General features: G+C 48.4%; 1 protein-coding gene across 11 annotated transcripts in view; it reads right to left on the bottom strand.

Annotated features, from left to right (window-relative positions):
* Positions 1-24325, bottom strand: part of SNX29 (sorting nexin 29) — a 584658-nt gene that overhangs the window by 488969 nt on the left and 71364 nt on the right. For all 11 annotated transcript variants that reach the window (XM_063717589.1, XM_063717588.1, XM_054534732.2 and 8 more), the window contains 4 exons: positions 22382-22757; positions 13269-13387; positions 5736-5811; positions 2253-2335 (listed from right to left, as the gene is read on the bottom strand). In XM_063717589.1, the coding sequence (XP_063573659.1) occupies positions 2253-2335; positions 5736-5811; positions 13269-13387; positions 22382-22757 (654 nt within the window). The remainder of the gene's footprint in view (positions 1-2252; positions 2336-5735; positions 5812-13268; positions 13388-22381; positions 22758-24325) is intronic.

A 24325-nucleotide genomic window follows, 5' to 3' on the forward strand; every position in this document is an offset into this window, starting at 1 on the left:
GTCTCAATCAGAACCCACGGCAGGCAACCACACCAGGCACACTTAGTAATAGTTTCCTTCCACTGTCTTCATTTTACAGCGACCTGCTAGTTTCGTTAACTCACAGTGACTCTCCATTTCCAGTAGTGAGATAAAGCTTCCTTTTTCAAAAAACAAAGGAATTGACGTTTGTTTAAGTGCATCATTAAAAGTAAACTATAGTCCGGGCACGGTGGCTCACACCTGTAATCCCAGCACTTTGGGAGGCCGAGACAGGCAGATCATGAGGTCAGGAGTTCAAGACCAGCCCGGCCAACATGGCGAAACCCCGTCTCTACTAAAAATACAAAAATTAGCTGGGCGTGGGCCTGTAATCCCAGCTACTTGGGAGGCTGACACAGGAGAATCACTTGTACCCAGGAGGTGGAGGTTGCAGTAAGCTGAGATCGTGCCATTGCACTCCAGCCTGGGAAACAAGACCAAGACTCTGTCTCAAAAAAAAAAAAAAAAAGTAAACTGTAGTAGGCCGGGCACGGTGGCTCACGCCTGTCATCCCAGTGCTTTGGAAGGCTGAGGCGGGTGGATCACTTGAGCCCAGGAGTTCAAGACCAGCCTGGACAGCACGGTGAGACCTCATCTCTACAAAAAAATAAATAAAAATGAATAATAAACTATAGGGTAAGTAACAGTACTGTGGTAAACAAAAGATTGACAGGTGAAAAGCAGCCAGCTACATACTCACCCACCCTGTGTCCCACAGACTGAGTGAGCTATTAACACCTGCTCAGCTGAGTTCAGGGCTGAGCAGCACCATAGTAAACCACACACGCTCACATACAAGAAGTGCGGCCAGCCGTTCCCACACATCAGCCTCACAGTGTCTGCTCACTTCCTGCTTCACCCATGAATGAAAGAGTGCTGGGTGCCTCCCAAACTCTTTCTTCCTTCCTTAGCAACAAAAACCAATTTCCTTTTTATCAAGAACAATTGCCCCCTCTGCAGCCAAGGGGGGCCATGAGATGAATGCTGGCCCAAGACACGAGTGGTATACTGTGAGCACCTTCTAGTGAAGGTTGGGGGGCTTCACCGTTTTTGTACCAAGAGCCCATTCTGTAATCTAGGAATAACCATGGGCTGCTTTTCAGGAAAATGTATTAAAATATATAAAACATACCATATCACAAAGGAAACCAATTACATCAAAATAGAATGATCATAATTGAAGAAAATACTATATTTCACCCAGAGCTAAATGAAAAACATTGTAATTTTTTTCCCTATCCAAGCTCAGGCCCCTGAATCCTATATGTAGAAATAGACGAAGTCCCTCCTTTGCCCTCTCCTCCTTCCTGCCGCCTGGAATGAGAATGAAATGGCTGGAGCTAAAATGGCTATTTTGGTCTACAAGGCAAGACAGGAGGAGTCCCAGTCTCTGATGGCCGTGGAGCCACATGCCGGCCCCAGCCCATCTACCTCTGGGTAGAGAGAAATTTCCACCACATCTCCTCAACCACAAGAACTTCAAGAAGAGTAGATCTGAATGGCTTTGTGTACAAAAAATAAACCAACTGTTGGTTTATATACAGTGTCTGCTCACTTCCTGCTTCACCTTTGAATCAGAAAATGCTAGGTGCCTCCCAAACTCCTTCTTCCTTCCTTAGCAACAAGAGCTAATTTTTTTTTTAATTGAGAACAAGTGCCCCCTCTGCCTCCAGGGGAGGCCATGGGACAAATGCTGGCTCAAGACACGAGTGAGATACCAGGAGCACCCGTCAGTTTACCTAACAGTTGGTTTATTCTTTGTTATACAAAGCCATTGAAACCTAGTCTTCCTTGCTATATCTCTAACACTTTTTCTAGGTAGTAAAGTTGGAAACAGTTGAAGCCTGATCATTAGCAAAGTTTAATCATCTTGGAGAGACACATTCTTCTTCACTTACAAAAATGAGTCCTTCAGAGTTACAAAGGAAATCCAACTAGAATAGGTCTTCTGTAGCTAAATGCATTATGGGAGGCAAACCCCGAAACCTGGAACCACAGAAGTCTACGGCAATGCTGCTCCACCCTGAGACATGCCCTTTAGCACGCACACGCCCAAGCGCCACACATTAACCACGGTTCTGGAAATCCACAAGCACCTCCAGTCTACAACCAGGGACGTACACAGCTGACTTGAACCCACAGTCACAGGATTAGAAGCACAAAGGCACCGCCATGAGACGTGGGCCAGAAGTCATCCCAGAGCTGGTGGAGGGGGCTGCGAAAGTACTTACTAATTGTCATGGACTCTGGCACTGAGGCAGAAGGTAAAAGGCTGCTCAGAGGACTTCCGTGGCCTGGAGAGCTGGCTTCCACACTAGGAAAAAGCACGCAGGAGGAAGTTACACTCGGCCACCGAAAGTACACACCCTCACCGTTCCAAAAACTAGCAGAGGTGGGTTTACTCCGGTACCTCTACTAGAAGGGATAGAGGCAGTCATCGGAAATTAGTCAGGCCTCGTTATCTGCGGATTCCGTATTTGGAAATTCATCTACGCACTAAAATTTATTTGTAACCCCAAAGTCAATACTTGAGGTGCTTTCACAATCATTCATGAACATGTGCAGAGGCCAATAATTTCACTTCCTAATGTGCATGTTCTCAGCTGATGTCGAACAGCTGGGACCTCCAATCTCACACTGTAAACAAGCATCCTCTTTGCTGTCTATTTACGACCATGTTTTTAGCATTTTTTTTTTCCACTTTTCTTTCTTTTGCGCGATCTCGGCTCACTGTTACCTCCACCTCCTGGGTTCAAGCGATTCTTGTGCCTCAGCCTCCCAAGTAGCTGGGATTACAGGCCTGCGCCACCACACCCAGCTAATTCTTGTATTTTTACTAGAAATGGGGTTTCGCCATGTTGGCCAGACTGGTCTCAAACTCCTGACCTCAGGTGATCCACCTGCCTCGGCCTCCCAAAGTGCTGGGATTACAGGCGTGATCCACCACACCCAGCCTTTTTTTCCACTTGATTTTGTTGTTTAAAATGTCCCCAAGCACAGTGCTGAAGTGGTACTGCCAACAGTTCCTAAGCACAGGAAGGCTGTGATGTGCCGTATGGAGATAATTTGTGAGTTAGAGATGCTTCATTCAGGCATGGCTTACAGTGCTGCTGGCTGTGAATTCAATGTTAATGAATCAACTGTATACATTAAACAAGGTGTCTTTAAACAGGAACAGACATAAAACCAGGTTATGTGTTGATCAGTTGATAAAAATGCTGTGACCAGGCCAGGTGTGGTGGCTCATGCCTGTAATCGCAATACTTTGGGAGGCCGAGGCGAGTGGATCACATGAGGTCAGGAGTTCGAGACCAGCCTGGCAAACATGGCAAAACCCCTTCTCTACTAAAAATACAAAAATTATCTGGGTGTGGTAGCACATACCTGTAATCCCAGCTACTTGGGAGGCTGAGGCAGGAAAATCACTTCAACCCAGGAAGCAGAGGTTGCAGTGAGCCAAGATCACGCCACTGCACTCCAGCCTGGGCAACAGAGCAACAGTTCATCTCAAAAACAAAATGTGTGACCAGAGGCTCAAAGCAACTTAACCATGTACTTCCCCTATGAGCACTGGTTCAGTCTTCATAGCATCTTTATAGAACATAACTACTGGGAATAATAAGAATCAACTGTATGTTTACAAATAATTTACAACATGAAAAATAAAGTTTAGTATCTTTGGTGAGAACAGCACAGTCATCACATGGTTAACAGAGATAAACACACACACACACACACACACACACACACACACACACACACACACACACACACACACACACACACACACACACACACACACACACACACACACACACACACACACACACACACACACACACACACACACACACACCATGACTAGGAGGAGAAGTACCAAAACATCAACAACATAATGGAGTTGAGGGTTAAGAGTGATTTTCTTTTTTCATTTACTGTTGCATTTTCCTTTTTTTTTTTTTTTTTAAAGACAGGGTCTCACTCCGTTATCTAGGCTGGAGTGCAGTGGTGCAATCTCAGCTCACTGAAGGCTTGAACTCCTGGGTTCAAGTGATCTTCCCACATCAGTCTCCTAAGTAGCTGACACTACAGGCATGCACCACCACATCTGGATAATTTTGGTTGTTGTTTTATTTGTAGAGACAGGGTCTCACTTGCCCAGACTGGTGGTCTTGAACTCCTGGCCTCAAGTGATCCTCCCACCTTGGCCTCCCAAAGTGCTGAGATTACAGGCCTGAGCCACCACGCCCAGCCACATTTTCTAAAATAAATAGCAAAAAAAAGACTCCATGCCCTGGAAGGGTCTGGCAACACCAGTTCCTTCTGACCCTGAACTGGGACAAGCTTCCTACGAGCAGTGTCATTTTAAGAGAGCAGAACCCTTGCCTGTTCCAGGTAAGACCATGGCATCTAATATGGTTTACGGTAGTCAGGAAGTTCCACTCTAGAGCTAAGTTTGAAAATAAGGATGTAATAGCACCCTGGGACCCCAAATTACAACCAAGAGGAGAGACAGAAGAAGAAAATGATAAGAGCAGCAAGGATGGCAGTGGCATAAGAAAGACTATGGTGTCCATTTCGGTTCTGCCACCAAGCATCCAGGGTCTCGCTCTGTCACCCAGGCTAGATAAAAATGTTATGACCAGGCTGGGCGCGGTGGCTCACACCTGGAATCCCAACACTTTGGGAGGCCAAGGCGGGCGGATCACATGAGGTCAGGAGGTCGAGACCAGCCTGGCCAACATGGCGAAACTCTGTCTCTACTGAAAAATACAAAAATTAGCCGGGCATGGTGGTGGACATGTGTAATCCCAGGTACTTGGGAGGCTGAGGCAGGAGAATCGCTTGAACCCAGGAGGTGGAGGTTGCAGTGAGCCAAGATCGTGCCACTGCACTCCAGCCTGGGCAACAGAGTAAGACTGTCTAAAAAAAAAAAAAAGCATCCAACCATCCAACAACTTGGGACAACTCAATTTCCCCTTGAGATACTTTATTTGAAAAAAGAAAAAGAAAACCTATACAGTGCTCACTACGTGCCAGACAGCATACTAAGCACTTCACAAATGCTATGTAATATCTAAATGGCTTAAATATACAACACTAGGATGGTCAAATCTTGTTATCAAATATCAACAAATATTTAAATTAAGAAAATAACAATAGAGGAGGCACCCAGATATGCCCCAAAAGGTGTTGACATTCGACATCTACCATCTGTTATACAGTCTCTCTGAGGGAGTAATGATCTAAGACCCTTGGCTACTGCATCTTCTGTGATGTAAAGACTAAATCTGCTCACGCCTGTAATCCCAGCACTTTGGGAGGCCGAGGTGGGCAGATCACCTGAGGTCAGGAGTTGGAGACCAGCCTGGCCAACATGGTGAAACCCCATCTCCACTAAAAATACAAAAAAGTCAGCTGGGCATGGTGGTGTGTGCCTGTAATTCCAACTACTTGGGAGGCTCAGGCAAGAGAATCGCTTGATCTCGGGAGGCGGAGGTTGCAGTGAGCCGAGACTGCGCCACTGCACTCCAGCCTGGGCAACAGAACAGGGCTCCACCTCAAAAAAAAAGACTAAATCTGAACATAAATGTGAAGTAAACCCTTGCCCTTTAATCCTAGCAGGTGCACTCCCATCTTTAAAAAAGAATAAAATGCACAGCTGTGAACAGGATGTTTTAATGCCAAAGGCAACTGGGTTTCTCAATATTAACCTGTACCGAAGTCCAGGATCCGGGAGAACGTGGTCCTCTGGTCCTGTCCCGTTCTCCAGGCTTCCGAGGGGGACATCTGTGCAGAGAGAGCAATCACAGAAAGAGGTCATTTTTCTCACTCCATGTTCTCCATAAGACAAAGACACAATGCAGACATTGGCTCCTCTGCTACATCACTTGACTAAGAAATGTTTCTCCATCTCGCCTGCAAGCTGGATTTTAATCAGCTGTTTTCTGTTGTTCAGAGATCATCTCAGACTTGGCATCAGTCACTGTGGAAATAGAAAGCCCTATACTTGGCCGGGCATGGCAGCTCACTCGTGTAATCCCAGCACTTTGGGAGGTGGATCACCTGAGGTCAGGAGTTCCAGACCAGCCTGGCCAACATGGTGAAACCCCATCTCTACTAAAAATACAAAAATTAGCTGGGCGTGTTGGTGCGCGACTGTAATCCCAGCTACTCGGGAGGCTGAGGCAGGAGAATCGCTTGAACCCTGGAGGCAGAGGTTGCAGTGGGCCGAGATCGTGCCATTGCACTCCAGTCTGGGCAACAAGAGCGAAACTCCATTTAAAAAAAACAAAAAAAACAACAAAAAAAAACCCTATACTTCCCATTAGCCTGTGACCTTTTTTTTTTTTTTTTTTTTTTTTTGGAGACAGGGTCTCACTGTGTCACCCAGGCTGGAGTGCAGTGGTGGTGTGTGATCACGGCTCACTGCAGCTTCAACCTCCCAGGGTCAAGTGGTCCTCCCACCTCAGCCTCAGCCTCTCAAGTACCTGAGAGGGACTACAGGTGTGTGCCACCATGCCGAACTAATTTATTTTTTATTTTTTTGTAGAGATGAGGGTCCCACTATGTTGCCCAGGCTGGTCTCAAACTCCTGGGCTCAAGCAATCCTTCCGCCTTGGCCTCCCAAAGTGCTGGGATTACAGACGTGAGCAACTGTGCCTGGCCTGTGACATTTTCGACCTTGAGCCACCTAGAATTATGCATGAAGTCCATATTCAGAACCAACGCCAGAAACCGGGTATAATGAATCAGCTTGCTGTTAAGACAAAACTGCTCCTGCTTGTAGCGCCTTGAGTCAGACACTGGAGGGCAGCATGGTCTAATTGCTGACAATGTCTGCGGCTTTCTAAAAAGGCCACTTTTCCCTGCATTAAGTGCATTTAGGAAAGGCATTCACAAGAGGTGGGGCCATACATAAGTAGTCTCTGGAACTAACAGGCTAGGGACCAGAACAATTTTCATAAATGCATTCACTGCTGCTCAAGTCTCCTTCCAGGAAAACGTGCAAATCCATGAGCCTTGGGCTGGATGGTGACATTAAGGCCAGTATCACCCAGGAGAAACCTTGCTCACTCAAGAAACTTCTTGGGCCAGGCGCAGTGGCTCACGCCTGTAATCCCACCACTTTGGGAGGCCAAGGCAGGTGGATTACTTGAGGTCAGGAGTTCGAGACCAGCCTGGCTAACATGGCGAAACCCTGTCTCTACTAAAAATACAAAAATTAGCTGTGCAAGGTAGCGCACGCCTGTAATCCCAGCTACTTGGAAAACTGAGGTGGGAGAATTGCTTGAACCCAGAAGGTGGAGGTTGCAGTGAGCCGAGATTACGTCACTGCACTCCAGCCTGGGAGACAGAGCGAGACTCCGTCTCAAAAAAAGAAAAAGAAAAAGAAACTTCTTATTAGTGAATGCCCACTATGGAACCAGCCCTGCATCGGGGACAAGGAACACGGTAATGGAGAGAGCACGCCTCAGTGCCTTCCTCTTCCATCCTGCACGCCATTCCCTCCATCTTTGCCTGGCTTACTCAAGGAGCTCCAGGAACCCTCAGCTCCGTAGGGGCTGAACTTCAGGGAAACTTAACAGGAAAAAAAAATTGTTTTAACCTTTTCTTCTACCTTGCTGTCTCCACCAAGTTATTGTACTGACTCCAAATTCTCAAGAAGTTCAAGTCCACTTCACCTCCCCCTTTTTTTAGAAGCAGGGTATTCCTGTCACCCAGGCTGGAGTGCAGTGGCACAATTATAGCTCACTGCAGCCTCAAACTCCTGGACTCAAGAGATCCTCCCAACTCAGCCTCCTGAGTAGCTAGGACTTACAGGCATGCACCCTCATGACTGGCTAATTCTTTATTTTTATTTATTTATTTATTTATTTTAGAGACAGGGTCTCACTATGTTGCCCAGGCCAGTCTCAAACTCCTGGCCTCAAGCAATCCTCCCGCCTGAGACTCCCAAATGTTACGTCTTAACGTATGTAAAACTCAATGAGAATGCTCAGTGCGGGTGGCATCAACTCACCCCATAAGAGATCCTGGCTACCTCAGGCGTTCATCCTCCTAGCTGGTCAACTGGAATTGCCCGAGGAACACCTCCCTCAGCCCCCACCCAACCACCCCTCCTACTTGGCGCTCCCCTCTTACAGCCTTCCTAACACTAATCTCCAGCCCTCCTCCCCACCATCTTTTCTCTGATTCCTGAGTGAAGGTGGCCCTGAATCATGGCCCCACGGCCCTCTGTCACCCTCGGCACATCCAGCAAGGTCTTGGCTACAGTTCTCACCTCCATGAAGTTGACAGCGCTCAAGCCCTCACCTCTGGCCCAGACCTGTCTTGAATCTCAGTCCCACATCTCTAACTGCCTTCTAGAAAGCTCTACTGGGATACCCCGCTGTGCCTACCAACAGATCCTGACCCTCACAACCCTCGCATCTTATGTCGTACTAGGCTGTAAGCTCACAAGAGCACGGCCCCCACCCTCCATCCCATCACAGAGCCAGGGGATCCAAGACTGCTCAGTGCCCCCAAAACGACCTCCTCCTCTTTGCTCACAAGTCGTGTCCACTGCCCCGTGGTCCAAAGGCTCTATACCATCTAAGGGGCCTTCTACAGCAGGTGCCCCAGTTCCATGTCATCCTTGCTAATCTAACTCATGCAGAGTCAGACTACATTCCCTGAAGCAAAGACAGGGACTCCAACATGCAGAGTGGAAATCCACAGCTGGGGCAAAGGCATGGATCCACCCAGCATTCAATGAGAACGCTCAGTGAGGACACAACGTCCATGCGGTCCCAGGTGATTGCCCACGGGCCTCTTCACAATGCACAACCATGACTGGCTTGTACTTGTCGTGGGCCTGACGCGTTGGGGTGCACACAGCATAGACGGTCTCATCCTTAAGGCCCACAAGGCAGATACCATTATCTAATTTTATAGATGAGGAAATCAATCCCGAAGATTTAAGCAACTTGTTCAAGATCGCAAAACTAACAAGTGCAAAGGTTTGAACCCTGGTCCGTCCAATGGCAGAGCTGAGCATACAGGCCCGCATCCACTGATCCAGTGGGAAGACTGAATAAAGAAAACCAGGAACCCCAAACAGCACATGACCCGTATAAGCTGACTGGGAAGCACAACCAGGGCAGTTTCCGGCCAGCCACCGCAACACTGACAACCAAAACAGTAAAACTGCCCACTAAGAGCTAAGTACTAAAACCAATCACATCAGATCACGGCAGAGCTACCACAGTCCCTCCTCAATCTCAACAAACAACTCCCAAGATCCGACGTGAGGACAAGGAGAAACAGAACTTTAGACTTGATGGGGAAACAAACGGTTTGAGGACCCAAGGTTTCAAAGGAACCTAAGAAAGCCCTTGGAAATTGTGCATTTCCTAAAACCCAACACTAAATACAGGACCCTCAATGAAGAGATGAGCAGTCATATCACCTTGTACTGACAGGTGATTTTTCACCCGTTTACTATTTCCACTCAAAATAAACTTGGGTAGCTCTCCCTCCCTTGCAACTGGAAAGCAATGCTGGTGAATTTTCTTTGCTCAGGTATAGACACCACGTACTCCCAGAGGAACCACGCATGGTCTGCAGTCCTCATCTGCTTATCTGGGGTCTCCTCTTGCAACCTGGGGTACTGTCCCCTTCTCTGAATGGCTCCGTCACCCAAGAAAAGCAACTCCAAAGCTCCTCCCTAAACCACAGAGTTATCTCTTCCAAGATTCAAGAGAACTCCTTTCATGGTTCCCCCTTCTTTGCTCCTTTCTCCCTCCCAAAACTCAGCTGCAGAAAGCATCCTCTCCCAGCCAGTGCCTTTGCCTTCTCTAACTATCCCCCCTGGCAGTGACTGCAAAGGCACCAGCGTGTTCAAAGATGACAAAAGTCTCCTAAGGTGAGGAGCCCTCCATGTGGGAAGTCTCCATTAAAAGACGAAGTGGCTCCAGAATGAGAGGGAATGTCAGAATATCGCTAAGGAAGGAAGATGTCCCTCAGAAGGGACAAGAGGCAGAAACAGAGCAAAAGGAATGGAGTCTCAGGAGAAATGGTGGCGGTGGCCACCTGGGCAGGCAGGCAGTGTCTTGGCACCAGTCAGCCCCACACCTCCCATGGAAATGGGGCATCAGGACAGAAGGGACTTGATGCAACCTGGCATCCCAATCAGGCTACCCATTCCCCTGGCTCTGAGTCCAACATCCTGACACAGTCCTGGAATAATGTTCCTTCCTATGCCATGTCCTGCCCTTGTGCGCAGCCCCCAGGCTGTCCCAGCTCGCAAGCCCCCTGACAGCATCGTTACTGCAATGAAGGGAAATGCTGGCTGACGCCGGCACACGTCATCTCCAGAGAGTGCATTCGACATCAGCTGGAGCTAGGGTCCCATCAGCAGTGAGAAGATGGAGCTGAGTCTGCGAGCTGACAGCCGGGTGTGGGACCACAGGAAATGTGCAAGGACTCTAGAGGCTGACGGGGAGCTACCTTCCCCGGAGACACTTGCTACAGAAAGCCCAGAAGAGTAGGAAGACCTCTGGGTTCTCTAAGACTAAAGCCCAACATGCACAAAAAACGAGACCCGGATGTCTGATGGTTCAGGGGGCCCAGCTAAGCGGCAAAGGAGCTGACTCAGATGTCTGATGGTTCAGGGGGCCCAGCTAAGTGGCAAAGGAGCTGACCCAGATGTCTCATGGTTCAGGGGGCCCAGCTAAGCGGCAAAGGAGCTGCCAAAACAATCAGACCACCTACTGCAAGCACCTCACGGTCCCACAATAATTCAGGAACCTAACTACAAGGCCCCCTCCATGGGGAACCGGACAGGGTGAGCAGGAAATTGATTCATGAGACAGAGCCTGTGAACACACATTCAAAACTCCCCAGGGGTCCTAGACACATCCTGGGACCACCTGCTCTCTCCCAGCCCCTGCCCCTCCTCAGATGACCTGCCTGCATCTACACTGCTGCTGAACAGGCATCGGCAAGGTCACCAACCCCCTAACCTTTGGCTATTTGGACCATGGATGATCTAGAGATGCAGGACTTCTGTGGCCTGGCCTGCAGACATGAGCCAGGCCTAAGAGACTGTCACTTTTAGGGGACCTCAACTGAGACCCAGTGAGAAATTCCAGTTGGTATGGAAGGTCATGTGACTGAGGCATGGTGTGGGCCAAGGAGGGCATGAGAATGAACAGGGAGCAAAGACGGACTAGAAAAGGCCGGGCACGGTGGCTCACGCCGGTAATCCCAGCACTTTGGGAGGCCAAGGAGGGTGGATCACCTGAGGTCAGGAGTATGAGATCAGCCCGGCCAACATGGTGAAACACCATCTCTACTAAAAATACAAAAAGAGTTTAGCCAGGCATGGTGGCGCATGCCTGTAATCCCAGCTACTCTGGAAGCTGAGGCAGGAGAATCGCTTGAACCCAGAAGGCGGAGGTTGCAGTGAGCCAAGATCACGCCATTGCACTCCAGCCTGGGTGACACAGTGAGACTCCACCTCAAAAAAAAAAAAAAAAAAAAAGATGGACTAGGAAAAGAAGAGGTGGGCAGACCCCCATCAGGAAGCGGAGGGAGGCCACATGAGAAAGATGACAGCACCCCACCAAGTCAAGAAAGCCCCCTCCATGCCAACGCCCCAGCTCCTGGGCCACGGACAAGATGTCCATGAAGCTCTCACCAGGGGCCTTGGCATGTGCCTGGCACCTTCCCCAGATTAACTCAGGGCACCTTCACTGTGGATGTCAAAGGGAGCTGATATAATCACACCCCCCACTCTCACGGGACTGTGTTCAAGAGCAGATGAGTTCATCAGGGTCAGCCACACTGCAGTGCAGGGCTCCTTCAGCTTTGCAAATGCTGGCTCTCATTGTCACTGTCATCCCCATTTTCCAGATGAGGACACAGCAACTGACAGACAGGAAGCGCTCAGCCTCATTTAACAGCCAGGAATGCTGACGCTCAGAGCAGTAATGTACTCAGGCTTACACAACTTTCTAGAGCTGGTACTGCATCTGACTGGCCCCGTCGTGCTGCCAGTGACTGTCCCCGCCCTGCCTCTGTGCTTGAGCTAGTTTGAGTAGGTTTCTGCTCCCTGTCAAGTGACAGGAAGAGTCTACACCCCAGTTCAGAATTTCAACAGCTTCCTGAGTGATTAGTGGGCTCCAGTCATAATTTCCTAAATCTGGGCCCAGAGAAGCGACATTTGCTTCCTAGGAAAACGAGGAGGCGCCTAAGTGGGTTGGGCCAAGTCTTCTCTGACCCAGCGGTGCTCTGGGGGCAGGGACAGCAACTGGGCACTTCTCTGAGCCAAATGCTGTGCCAGCTGCATTACACTGCACCCCACGGGCCAGCTGGGATCAACCACGTCCTCCCCATGACCTGCACTAAAGAAAACAATAACAAACCACACAGGCACATGCTCAACCGTGTGGAATGGTGGAAAAACGCTTACCCATACCAGAGATATATTTATTTATTTATTTATTTACTTATTTATTTATTTATTTATTTTGAGATGGAGTCTCACTGTCACCCAGGGTGGTGTACAGTGCCACGATCTCGGCTCACTGCAACCTCCACCTCCCAGGTTCAAGCAATTCTCCTGCCTCAGCCTCCTGAGTAGCTGGGACTACAGGCACACACCACCATACCTGGCTAATTTTTGTATTTTTAGTAGAGACGGGGCTTCACCATGTTGGCCAGGCTGGTCTCAAACTCCTGACCTCAGGTGATCCACCCGCCTCAGCTTCACAAAGTGCTGGGATTACACGCATGAGACATTGCACCCAGCCCAGAAACAGCTTTTAACCAAGATACTTCCTGATCCCCAAGCGCTTTTCTGCACAGGGTAGCAGGGCCTTTACAGACAGGGGTTCAGTTACCTTCTTGCATCTCCAAAGAGGCAAAATCGTGGTCACTATTTGCGGTCAGCTTTTAAACGACTAAGTTCAACAAGCTACTGGTAAGGGAAAAAAACAGGCCTGCGGGCTCTGGTGACTTGCCAGCCAGTTCAGCCCAACACTCACTCCATGGAGAGCACCTCAGGATACCCAGGTTCAGGGAGAGAAGTCAAGCCCTCTCTCACTTCTGCATCTCAATGAGCTCCCCCTGGCCCTGAACCACACCCCGACTCCCGTGCCTCCCGGCTCCCATTCCTACCTGTCCAGGGAACTCAGATATTCCTGCTGGTTCTCGAAGCCAAAGCTCCTATTGGAGGAAAGGAGTAATCAGGAGACACCCACCTGCTGGGCTGTAGGAGCCCACGCCACTGACAGGGAAGAGGATGTCGGAGTCATTGTGCAGCACCTTCAGCGGAGCCCAGCTGTGCATCTGGGAGAGGCAGGTGTTCCCTTCCAGTGGCCTAAGGTGAAAGAATACAGCTGCAGGACAGGCCAAAGAGCCCAGAGGCCGCATGACTCACCAACAAGCATCCACAGCACCCTCTTGAGAACTAACCAGGCCACAGCAGGGCTGAGAACAGAAGGAGGTGTGCTGGGAGGTAGAGCGTGGAGTCCAGATCCAGACCTCTTGCATTTGTTCTCTCAACCAGTGTTTACTGAGCACCTATTATATGCTAGGCACTGTGCTCCCTACTGGTGGCAAAAGAGCCAGTGAATACTGTTGATCCTGCCCTGAGGGAGCTTGCAGTCTGTTGCGGGGCATGAACATGAACCAAATAACCGTGCAAGAAGCTGTAAATGGCATCTCAGATTGTGGAGGAAGGTCATTCCAGGAAGGTCCCGGAAGGCTGCCTGGAAGAAGCAGGGCTTGAGGAGTGGAGCTGGAGGAAGCCCAAGCCACCGAGTGAAGAGGAGGGACAGAGGCTTGGGGAAGGGGACAGCACATGCATCACAGGCCATCTGCTCCACGTTCCGAAATGACAGCAGCCACCTGACCTGGGGCTAGTGTTGCTCTGCTTGCTGCATCTGAGCCCCTCGTGGGTAAAAGGACAGAATCACACCAGTCACGTCTGGGTCCCTTCCAAGAAAGGGGGTCGGCTCAATTATTAACCAGGCTCATATGATCTGTTATATTGTCACCTTACCCACAAAGTACAAAACTCTAATGCGTGCCATCTTCAAAATGCCAGGCGGTGTGGTTGGGTTTGTTTGGGAGTAATTGCCCCTGCAGCACGTGCCTCTGAGCAATCAAGAAATGTTAAGAAATACCTGGAGGTATTTTTGCAGGATAGTCGTCCCCCAGTATCTGCATTACATCTGTATCAACCGTTTCAAAAATGCCCTGCAAATCTGAGGATGCTCAAAGTCCCTTGTTTTGTTGTAGAGTTGGAGTCTTGCTCTGTTGACCACGCTGGAGTTCAGTGGCACAATCATAGTTCACTGCAACCTTGAGCTCCTGGGATTCGGCAGAGCCTCCTGCCTCAGCCTCCCGAGGAGTTTGGACTACAGGTGTGAGCCACCATACCCGGCTAATTTTTTGTTTTGTTTTGTTTTTTTGTGAAGACAGGGTCTCCCTATGCTGTCCAGGCTGGTCTCAAAATCCTAGCCTCAAGTGATCCTCCTGCCTCAGCCTCCCCAAGTGCTAGGATTACAGGCATAAGCCACCTCGCCTAGCCTGAAGTCCCTGATGTAAAATGGTGTAGTATTTGCATAAGAACATCCTCCCACATATGTACTTTACATCATCTCTAGATTGCTTATGATACCTAATACAATCCAAATGCTATGTAAATAGTTGTTATACTGTATTTTTATTTGTATTATTTTTATTGTTTTTTTGGTAATATTTTTGATCCACAATTGGTTGAAACCATAGATGCAGAACTCACGGATGCAGAGTCCATGGATGCAGACAGCCAGCTGTACTGTAAGGTTTAAACATCATTTTATATCTCAGTAGATAAAGAAGACCAAAGCAGATCATAATCATACCTACTTAAGAAGGGAAGTGGGGGGACAGACAAAGGGAAGGGAGGCAAAAGAAGAAAAAGTGTGTGGCTTGTCCAAGGCCATCAGCACTAAGCAACAGAACCAAGGCTGTGGGACTGGAGCCCAGAACTTCCAAATTCAAGTGCACCAAGTTGTCTCCTGCCCACAAGTGACATTACTTACATAGTTTGTCTTTATGTTAGAGCTACTCTAAAATCAACAAATATTTTCTGTAATAGACCAGAGAGTACATATTTCAGGCTTCGTGACATACTCTTCTTTGTTGGTGTCTCTTAATAACTCTTTAAAAATGTAACAACTGTTCACTGCTTGGGGGCGGGTTTGGCCTGCCGGCATGGATTGCCAGCTCCTATTTTAGAGGCTTGTCAGGTAGAAGTCTCCTTTCAGCCCTCTCTAGCTTTTGGCCAGACATCTGGCACAGAGCGAGAAGTGCAGGAGGAAATAATCCTAGCAGAATTTTGCAAGACGGATCATTCAACCATGCCCGTAACACAATGAGGCTTTCAGACAGCAGGGTGGGGGCAAAAGAAGAGCCGCTCCCGTGGGTGTCCTGGCAGCGAGCCCAACCTGGGCGGGGAACCAGGTGACCTTGGATGTGCCTCTAGAATCTGTCAAGAGGCGCCCTCCTGAGGCTCTGACCTGGCCACTGGTGACCACGGGGCAGGCACCCAGAGGTGGTCAGGGGCGCCCTTTCAGGAGAAGGCAGCAAAAGCAGCCAGTCCTTTCTAGGCCACTCCACTGCCTCAGGGCAGGTGCGATGTTCTGCTGGTTTCCAAGATAATTCTTGACCCTTCCCCGCAACATATGCAAGTACAAGGTGAAGCCAGGCCCCAAGAGGATGAGGTTCCAAACCCGAGAAGTGAGCCCCAAGGACCACCGCCTCAAAATGAGTTACATTAAAGATTGCTGGCCAGGCCAGTGGCTCACACTTGTAATCCCGGTACTTTGGGAGGCCGAGGCAGAAGGATCACTTGAGCCCAGGAGTTTGAGCCCTGTCTCTACAAAAAATTTAAAAATTAGCCAGGTATGGTGTTGCACACCTGTAGACCCAGCTACTAGAGGAGCTGAGGTGGGAGGATCCCTTGAGCCTGGGAGGTCGAGGGCTGCAGTGAGCCGAGATCATGCCACTTCCTCCAGCCTGGGCCACAGAGGGAAAAAAAAAAAAAAAAAAAAAAAACCCAGGCCGGGTGCTGTGGCTCACGCCTGTAATCCCAACACTTTGGGAGGCCATGGCAGGTAGATCACCTGAGGTCAGGAGTTCAAGACCAGCCTGGCCAACATGGTGAAACCCCTTCTCTACTAAAAATACAAAACTTATCAGGGCGTGGTGGTGGGTGCTTGTAATCCCAGCTACTTGGGAGGCTGAGGCAGGAGAATCACTGGAACCCAGGAGGCAGGGATTGCAGTGAGCCGAGAATGCACCACTGTACTCCAGCCTAGGTGACAGAGTGAGAATCCAGCTCAAAAAAAAAAAAAATATATATATATATATATATATATATACACACACACACATATGTATGTACTCATTAGCTCAGCTTCATAACACTAGATACTCTTAAACATCATTTGAGATGTTTGAGATCCTAAACGTTAAAATGTCAAGGCTTAAACTATAAAATCTTCTGCTGTTAACTGTCCCCCTGTGGCTGCACATTTAGGTCAACTTCAGTGTTCTGCTTCTCTGAATAAGGACTTTGGTATCTAGATGTAGCAACTTTTCCCTGAATCGAGGGTATGTTCTCCCGGCTGCTCCTCACACTGGGGCTGCTAAACCAAGTGGGATAAACATCCTTAAGTTCACGCCAGTTTGTCAAACTGCTTTCCCCCATGGCTATCAACTGCTCCCAGCTCAACTGCTTCCAGCTGTCTACGAGGCCAGCCCCTGTGCACCACCCCTGCAGCCTCATTCATCCCACAGACACCAAGTGGATGCTATGGGATGTGTCTGGAACTGAGGACCCACTGACAGTAAGATCTTTCCCTTCCACCAGGGCGCCAACCCAAGGTCTCCACAAATACGATGGGCAAAATATGGAATCTTGTTTCACTTTGCATTTGCTTAACTGCTAGTGAGATGCAGAATAGCGAGACGCAGCATATGTTTGTAGTCCTTTCTGAATTATGTTTCCCCCTACTTCCCTACCAGTATCATAGAGCACATATAAAGTGATTTAAAAAGCCCGATCTGGGCCTGGTGCAGTGGCCCATGCCTGTAATCCCAGCACTCAGGGAGGCCAACATGGGAGGATCACTTGAGGCCAGGAAGTCAAGACCAACCTAGGCAATGCCTTGAGACCCCATTTCTATAAAAAATTAGCTGGGCGTGGTGGCATGCACCTATAGTCCTAGCTACTCAGGAGGCTGAGGCAGGGAGATCACTTGACACTAGGAGTTCCCTGAATTAAGGGTGTGATCAGGCCACTGCACTCCGGCCTGGATGACAGAGCAAGACCTGTATCAAAAAAAAAAAAAAAAAAAAAAAAAAGAACAAAAGAACAAACCCTCACTGTAATAAAAATACTATCCCTTGTAAAGAAAAATACAAAAAGCAAAGCTAATACTTATGATAAATACTGAGGCAGAAGAAACAAGACTTCTTCAGACATCAAAGAATGGGTTAATGACCAGTAAACCAAGGAGTAAGCCTAACTTTGACCAACAGAGGATCTTAAAGACAACAGGGCAGCAGACTCTGCCAAACGCTGTGGCAATCCACAGTGAGCTTCTCCTGGTCTGGCCACATTCCCCTCACACATCTGCTGTGAACCAGCCCCCTCGACCTTCCCTGTGAACACTAGCTTAGAATCAAAATCAAAGCATTACTCAGCAGGCCATCCCATCACTCCGCTGTGTCTTCCCCAGGCTGCTCCGTGGAAGCGTCAATCAAGATCCCTCTTAATGCCCGGGAGAGCTGTCCAGAGTCTGCAGGAGGCCCTCTGGCTTCAGAGGGCCCAGGCCAAGCGAAGGTCACCCTGCACTGTGTTGGGCATTTACACATCACAATGCTGGGGGCTGCCTTGGCTCACACACCAGCCTCACCCATGGGGCTACACTCAGTGGCATCAGCAAGCAGCAACTCCTCAAAGGCCCAGATTACAAAGTAAAGGCACGTGGCCAGCTGCAGAGGCTCATGCCTGCAATCCCAGCACTTTGGGAGGCTGAAGCAGGTGGATCACTTGAGGAGTTCAATACCGGCCTGGCCAACATGGTGAAACCCCATCTCTACTAAAAATACAAAAATTAGCCGGGTGCGGTGGCACACTCCTATAGTCCCACCTACTCTGGAGGCTGAGGCAGGAGAATCGCTTAAACCCGGGAGCGGAGGTTGCAGTGAACTGAGATCACACCACTGCACTACAATCGGGGCCATGGAGTAAGACTCTGTTCCAGAAAAAAAAGAATAAAGGCACTTATGAGGGTTAATTGTATGTGTCAATTTGGCTGGGCCACAATACCCAGATATTTGGTCAAACATTATTCTAGATGTTTCTATCAGATGAGATTAACACTTAAATCAGTAGATTTTGGGTGAACCAGATTACACTGCATAATGTGGGTGGGCTTCATGCAAGCAGTGCAAGGCCTCAATAGGAATAAGACAGACCTTCCAAAGGAAGAAGAAATTCCGCCAGCAGATTGCCTCTGGACCTGAACTGCAACTCTTCCCTGGGTCTCCAGTCCACACGCCTACCCTGCGGATTTTGGACTTCCCAGCCCCACAATCACATGAGCCAATTCCTTAAAATAAATCAAGAGAAGACCGTGCACGGTGGCTCATGCCTGTAATCCCAGCATTCTGGGAGGCTGAGGTGGGTGGATCATTTGAGGTCAGGAGTTTGAGACTAGCCTGGCCAACAGGGTAAAACCCCATCTCCACTAAAAACACAAAAGTTAGCTGGGTGTGGGAGGTACCTGTAATCCCAGCTACTCGAGAGGCTGAGACACAAGAATCGCTTAAACCCAGGAGACAGAGGTTGCAGTGAGCCGAGATCGTGCCACTGTACTCCAGCCTGGGTGACAAAGCAAGACTCTATCTCAAAAAAAAAAAAAAAAAAAAAAAGAAAGGAAGCAGACACACAGAAACAGAGACAGACAGAGATGGAGTTAGAGGTAGAGACAGAGGTAGAAATTGAGGCAAAAATAGAGCCCAGGACAGAGAAGGAACTACACACATCCACACACAGAACGTCCGCTTCAGCCTCGCCCCACTGGTTCTGTTTCTCTAGAAAGCCCTGAATAACACAGCAGGTCACAAGACTTGGATACCAGGTACAAAAACATTCATACCCTATGAGCAAGAACAAGGCTGCTGAAAAGCTGCCCTAACAAATAGTTCAGTTGTAGGAAAAAAATCTTGCGTGTGAAAATACTCATTTGAGATCCACTGATAACAAAAAGCAAAAACAAAAACCATCAACCTAAATACCCAACAAAAGGGGAAGCATTTCACAAGTCATAACATGTTGATCTGACTGAAAGGCAACTGCATTAGCCAGGGTTCTGTGGAGAAATGGAACCAAGGGGTGTGTGCATGGAGACAGACAGACAGAGAGATACAAATACAGGTTTATATTGAGGAACTGGTCCACACGACTGCAGGGATCAAGAAGTCCCATGATCCTCAGTCCACAAGCTGAAGACCCAGGAAAGCTGGTGGTGTGGTGACAGGAAAGCTGGTGGTGTGGTGAAGTCCAAGTCTGAAGCCTGAGAACCAGGAGAGCAGATGGTGGCAGTCCCTGGCCCAGGGCCGAAAACCCACGTCCCAGCTGAAGCTAGCAGGCGGAAAGGAAAGAATACTTCCCTGCCTTCACTTGTTGCTCTGTTCAGGCCCTCAATGGACTGGATGAGGTCCACCGACACTGGGGAGGGCTATCTCCTTTACTCAGTCCACCAAATCAAACTCTACCCTCACCCAGAAACATCCTCACTGATCCACCCAGAAGCAGAAGTAATGTTCAATCTGGGCATCCCACAGCCCAGTTAAGCTGACACACAAAATTAACCATCACATCAACAAATCAATATTCATAATTATGTAGAAACATGAAAAACATTTGACAGAATAGCCGGGCACAGTGGCTCATGCCTGTAATCCCAGCACTTTGGGAGGCCGAGGCGGGCAGATCACGAGGTCAGGAGCTCGAGACCAGCCTGGCCAACATGGTGAAACCCTGTCTCTACTAAAAATACAAAAATTAGCCAGGCGTGGTGGTGGGCATCTGTAATCCCAGCTACTCGGGAGGCTGAGGCAGGAGAATCACTTGAACCCTGGAAGCAGAGGTTGCAGTGACCCGAGACGGCACCATTGTGCTTCAGCCTGGGTGACAGAGCAAGACTCCATCTCAAAACAAACGAACAAAAAAAGGCTGGGCGCGGTGGCTCACGCTTGTAATCCTAGCACTTTGGGAGGCCAAAGCGGGTGGATCACGAGGTCAGGAGATCAAGACCAACCTGGCTAACACGGTGAAACCCCATCCCTACTAAAAATACAAAAAATTAGCCAGGCGTGGTGGCGGGCGCCTGTAGTCCCAGCTACTCGGGAGGCTGAGGCAGGAGAATGGCATGAACTCAGAAGGCGGAGCTTGCAGTGAGCCGAGATAGCGCCACTGCACCCCAGCCTGGCCGATAGAGCAAGACTCTGTCTCAAAAAAAAAAAAAAAAAAAAAAAAACTGACAGTATAAGCTTTGGATTACAGCATATCTGAATCCAAATCTCAATTTAGCCAATGGCTTTCACAAATCTTGCCTCTCTATGGAATCCCGTTCTTCTGTCTGTAAAATGGAGGTGATACCCACGAACCTCACAGGGCTGCTAGAAGTCTTACAATACAGTGTATAAATCACCTGCAGCACCTGGCATATCTCAGATGATCAATAAGGTAACACTACTAGTACAAGTACCCATGCAGATGAGGACTAGAGTAAAAATAAAAAACAATAATAGGCACAGTCTCATCAGAAAAAAAAAAAAACCCTAATATTATAACAACATGAAAACGAAAATCTTAGAGCTAAAAGTATACTGCAGCCTAAACAATACCATAAGATTTAGGTCAGATAGAAAGATACATTTCTGTATATTCATTTTACACTTTTTTTTTTTTTGTAGAGACGGAGTCTTGCTGTGTTGCCCAGGCTGGTATCAAACTCCTGGCCTTAAGCAATCCTCCCAACTCAGCCTCCCAAAGTGCTGGGATTACAGGCATGAACCACTGCACCTGGCCTCATTTTACACTTTAATGGACTGGATTTTGCAGTAGTCATGATTAGGAGGGCACTGTGCACCACAAAGCCTAAAAGGTAACTAGCTTATTTGGGGTATTTTGGGATTTTTTTTTTTTTTTTTTTTTTTTTGAGAAGGACTTTCTCTCTTGTTGCCCCAGGCTGGAGTGCAATGGCGTCATCTTGGCTCCGCTTCCCATATTCAAGGGATTCTCCTGCCCCAGCATCCCAAGTATCTGGAGTTACAGGCATGCACCACCATGCCTGGCTAATTTTGTATTTTTTTAGTACAGAAGGGGTTTCACCATGTTGGTCAGGCTGGTCTCGAACTCCTGACCTCAGGTGATCCACCCACCTTGGTGTCCCAAAGTGCTGGGATTACAGGTGTGAGCCAGTGCGCCCGGACAACTCCACTGTTAAGGCAGCAGGTGCAGGCAAGTTATGACTATTCACACCCCTGCAGATAAACACAGAAGTCACCATACCACAACTATTCTCCTAACCCTGCCTTCGTCCTGAGCTTCCTGTGCTAGTGGCAAGTCAGATGCAAGGAAAATCCAGAGTAAAAATGAAAAAACAATAATAGGCACAGTCTCATCAGACTGTGAAACCCTGTGAACCCTGTGAAATGAAAATGACAGATGTATGTATAAAGCAAGAATTTCAAGGCACACATTCTGACATTAACTTTGTATTAAGTGCCCTCAAATGTACTCCCTTCCCCTCTTTCAGTTCTCAGGGGAAGAGCAAATAACACTCCTTCCAAATAACACTCCTAAATCAACACCTGAAGAATGAATGATACCCTGGGCAAATATAAAACTTGCAGCCCTATTTCACCCAATACCATAGAAAGAGAAAACGGTGAACTTAACCCCCTCATTAAAAGCACAAGGGGAGGCTGGGCGTGGTGGCTCATGCCTGTAAACCTAGCATTTTGGGATGCCAAGGCAGGCGGATCACTTGAGGTCAGGAGTTTGAGACCAGCCTGGCCAATATGGTGAAACCCCATCTCTGCTAAAAATACAAAAATTAGCTGGGTATGGTGACAGGTGCCTGTAATCCCAGCTACTCGGGAGGCTGAGGCAGGAGAATAGCTTGAACCAGGCAGGTGGAGGTTGCAGTGAGCTGAGATCACGCCACGGCACTCCAGCCTGGGGGACGGTGAGACTCCACCTTACACACACACACACACACAAAGAAGTGTGAGGGGAACTTACTTCTCAGGCGACTCCGAGTGGCCCCTGTGCTTCCTTCCTGAGGAGTTTCCATACACATCATCTTCGTTTTCATCCACATCTTCATCATCAATGCTTTTCACATCAAGCTTCTGGTACCCAAACTCCCCGTTCAAAGACAGGGAATCAATTTTCCATGAGTTGCTGCTCTGACTTCCATTGGAATTTGGCCCGAAGGGGCTTTCAAAGGCAGACATGATATTGACAGAGGAGCGGTCGGAGTTGTCCTCTGAGCTCTCCCCTGCCCCAGGTGTCTTTTTAAAAACGTCCCCAGAGTTCTGCTCATCTTCCTCATCATCAAATGAGATAATGTTGGTCACTTTCTTTTTCTTCTTCCGTTCCTTTTTGCATTTGGCATCTGGCAAAAAAAGATACAGTATAAGAAAAAGTAGGCAACACAAAAAGATGATGGAACCAACTCACCTCAAAGTTATGGAAAATACTATTCTAGTAAGAAATATACTGTAACATGAATTCAGACTTTTTAAAATCCTCAGTGAAAATCTGTGTACAGAAGATTGAGCAGAATGGATGCAGGCCTCTGCCTCTGATTTAAATAAACACACCACAGAGCACACCTTGAAACTGTTCCTTCTAAGCAGTCACTTTGATGCAAAGGATGCTACCATTACCGAAATGATCTTCAATGCTTCACTTTGGAAAATATTGTGACCTGGAAAATCAGCTGGGGGTATAGTCAAGTGTTGAGCAGCCTCAAATTCCTGCCATTCCTGTGCAATGCCCCTTTGCAATGGGTCTTTGTGGCTCTTCCCAGCCAGAGGTGATGTCTATTTCTGCACCCTCTTGAATCTGGCTGGCGTAGTGCTCTGCTTTTTTTTTTTTTTTTAAGAGTTGGGGCGTCTCGCTCTATTGCCCGGGCTGGAGTATAATGGTGCAATCATAGCTCACTGTAACCTCAATTTCCTGGGATCAAACAATCGTCTGGCCTCAGCCTCCCGAGTAGCTGGGACTACAGGTGCATGCCACAAAATCCAGCTAATTTTATTATTATTTTTAGAGATGAGGTCTTGCTGTGCTGCCCAGGCTAGTCTCAAAACTCCTGGCCTCAAGCAATACTCCCACCTCAGCCTCCTAAATTGCTGGGATTATAGGCATGAGCCACCATGCCCTGCTTTTACCAAAAGAATATGGCAGAAAGGGCCGGGCGTGGTGGCTCACGCCTATAATCCCAGCACTTTGAAAGGTCAAGGCGGGTGGATCACCCGAGGTCAGGAGTTCAAGACCAGCCTGGCAAACATGGTGAAACCTCGTCTCTACTAAAAATACAAAAAAAAAAAAATTAGTTGGGCGTGGTGGCAGGTGCCTGTAATCCCAGCTACTTGGGAGGCTGAGGCAGGAGAATTTCTTGAACGCAGGAGGCAGAGGTTGCAGTGAGCCGAGACTGTGCCATTGCACTCCAGTCTGGGTAACAGAGCGAGACTCTGTCTCAAAAAAAAAAAAAAGTGGCAGAAATAACACTGTGTGAGTTCTAGTAGCTAGGCGTTAAAAGGTCTCAGCTTTACCTTTGCTCTCCTGGACAGTGGCCCTGACCCCATACATAAAGAAGCCAGTTCAGCCGACTAGAGGATGAGAGGCCATGAGTAGAACCTGAGCTGCCCCAGCACTGATTCCAGACATGTGGATGGGGCTATCTTGGATCTTCCAATCTAACCATGAGCTCCCATGAGTGAGCCGAAGGAGCCCAGCAGAAGAGCCACCATGCCAACCCACACAAAAAAGTAATGAACTGTGGTGGTTTTAAGCCACTACATTTTTAAATCACTTGTTATATAGCAAATGCTAACTGAAAAAGAAATCAAGCCTGCCTTGGTGACCAGCACTCAGAGAAGACACTTTGTGCCCCTATTTTAATCATCACACTTGGATGTAAGACACTTTGAGCCAATTCCAAAAACCCAATCTGTC

This window comes from Pongo abelii, chromosome 18, assembly GCF_028885655.2.
Source record: "Pongo abelii isolate AG06213 chromosome 18, NHGRI_mPonAbe1-v2.0_pri, whole genome shotgun sequence".
NCBI lineage: Eukaryota > Metazoa > Chordata > Mammalia > Primates > Hominidae > Pongo > Pongo abelii.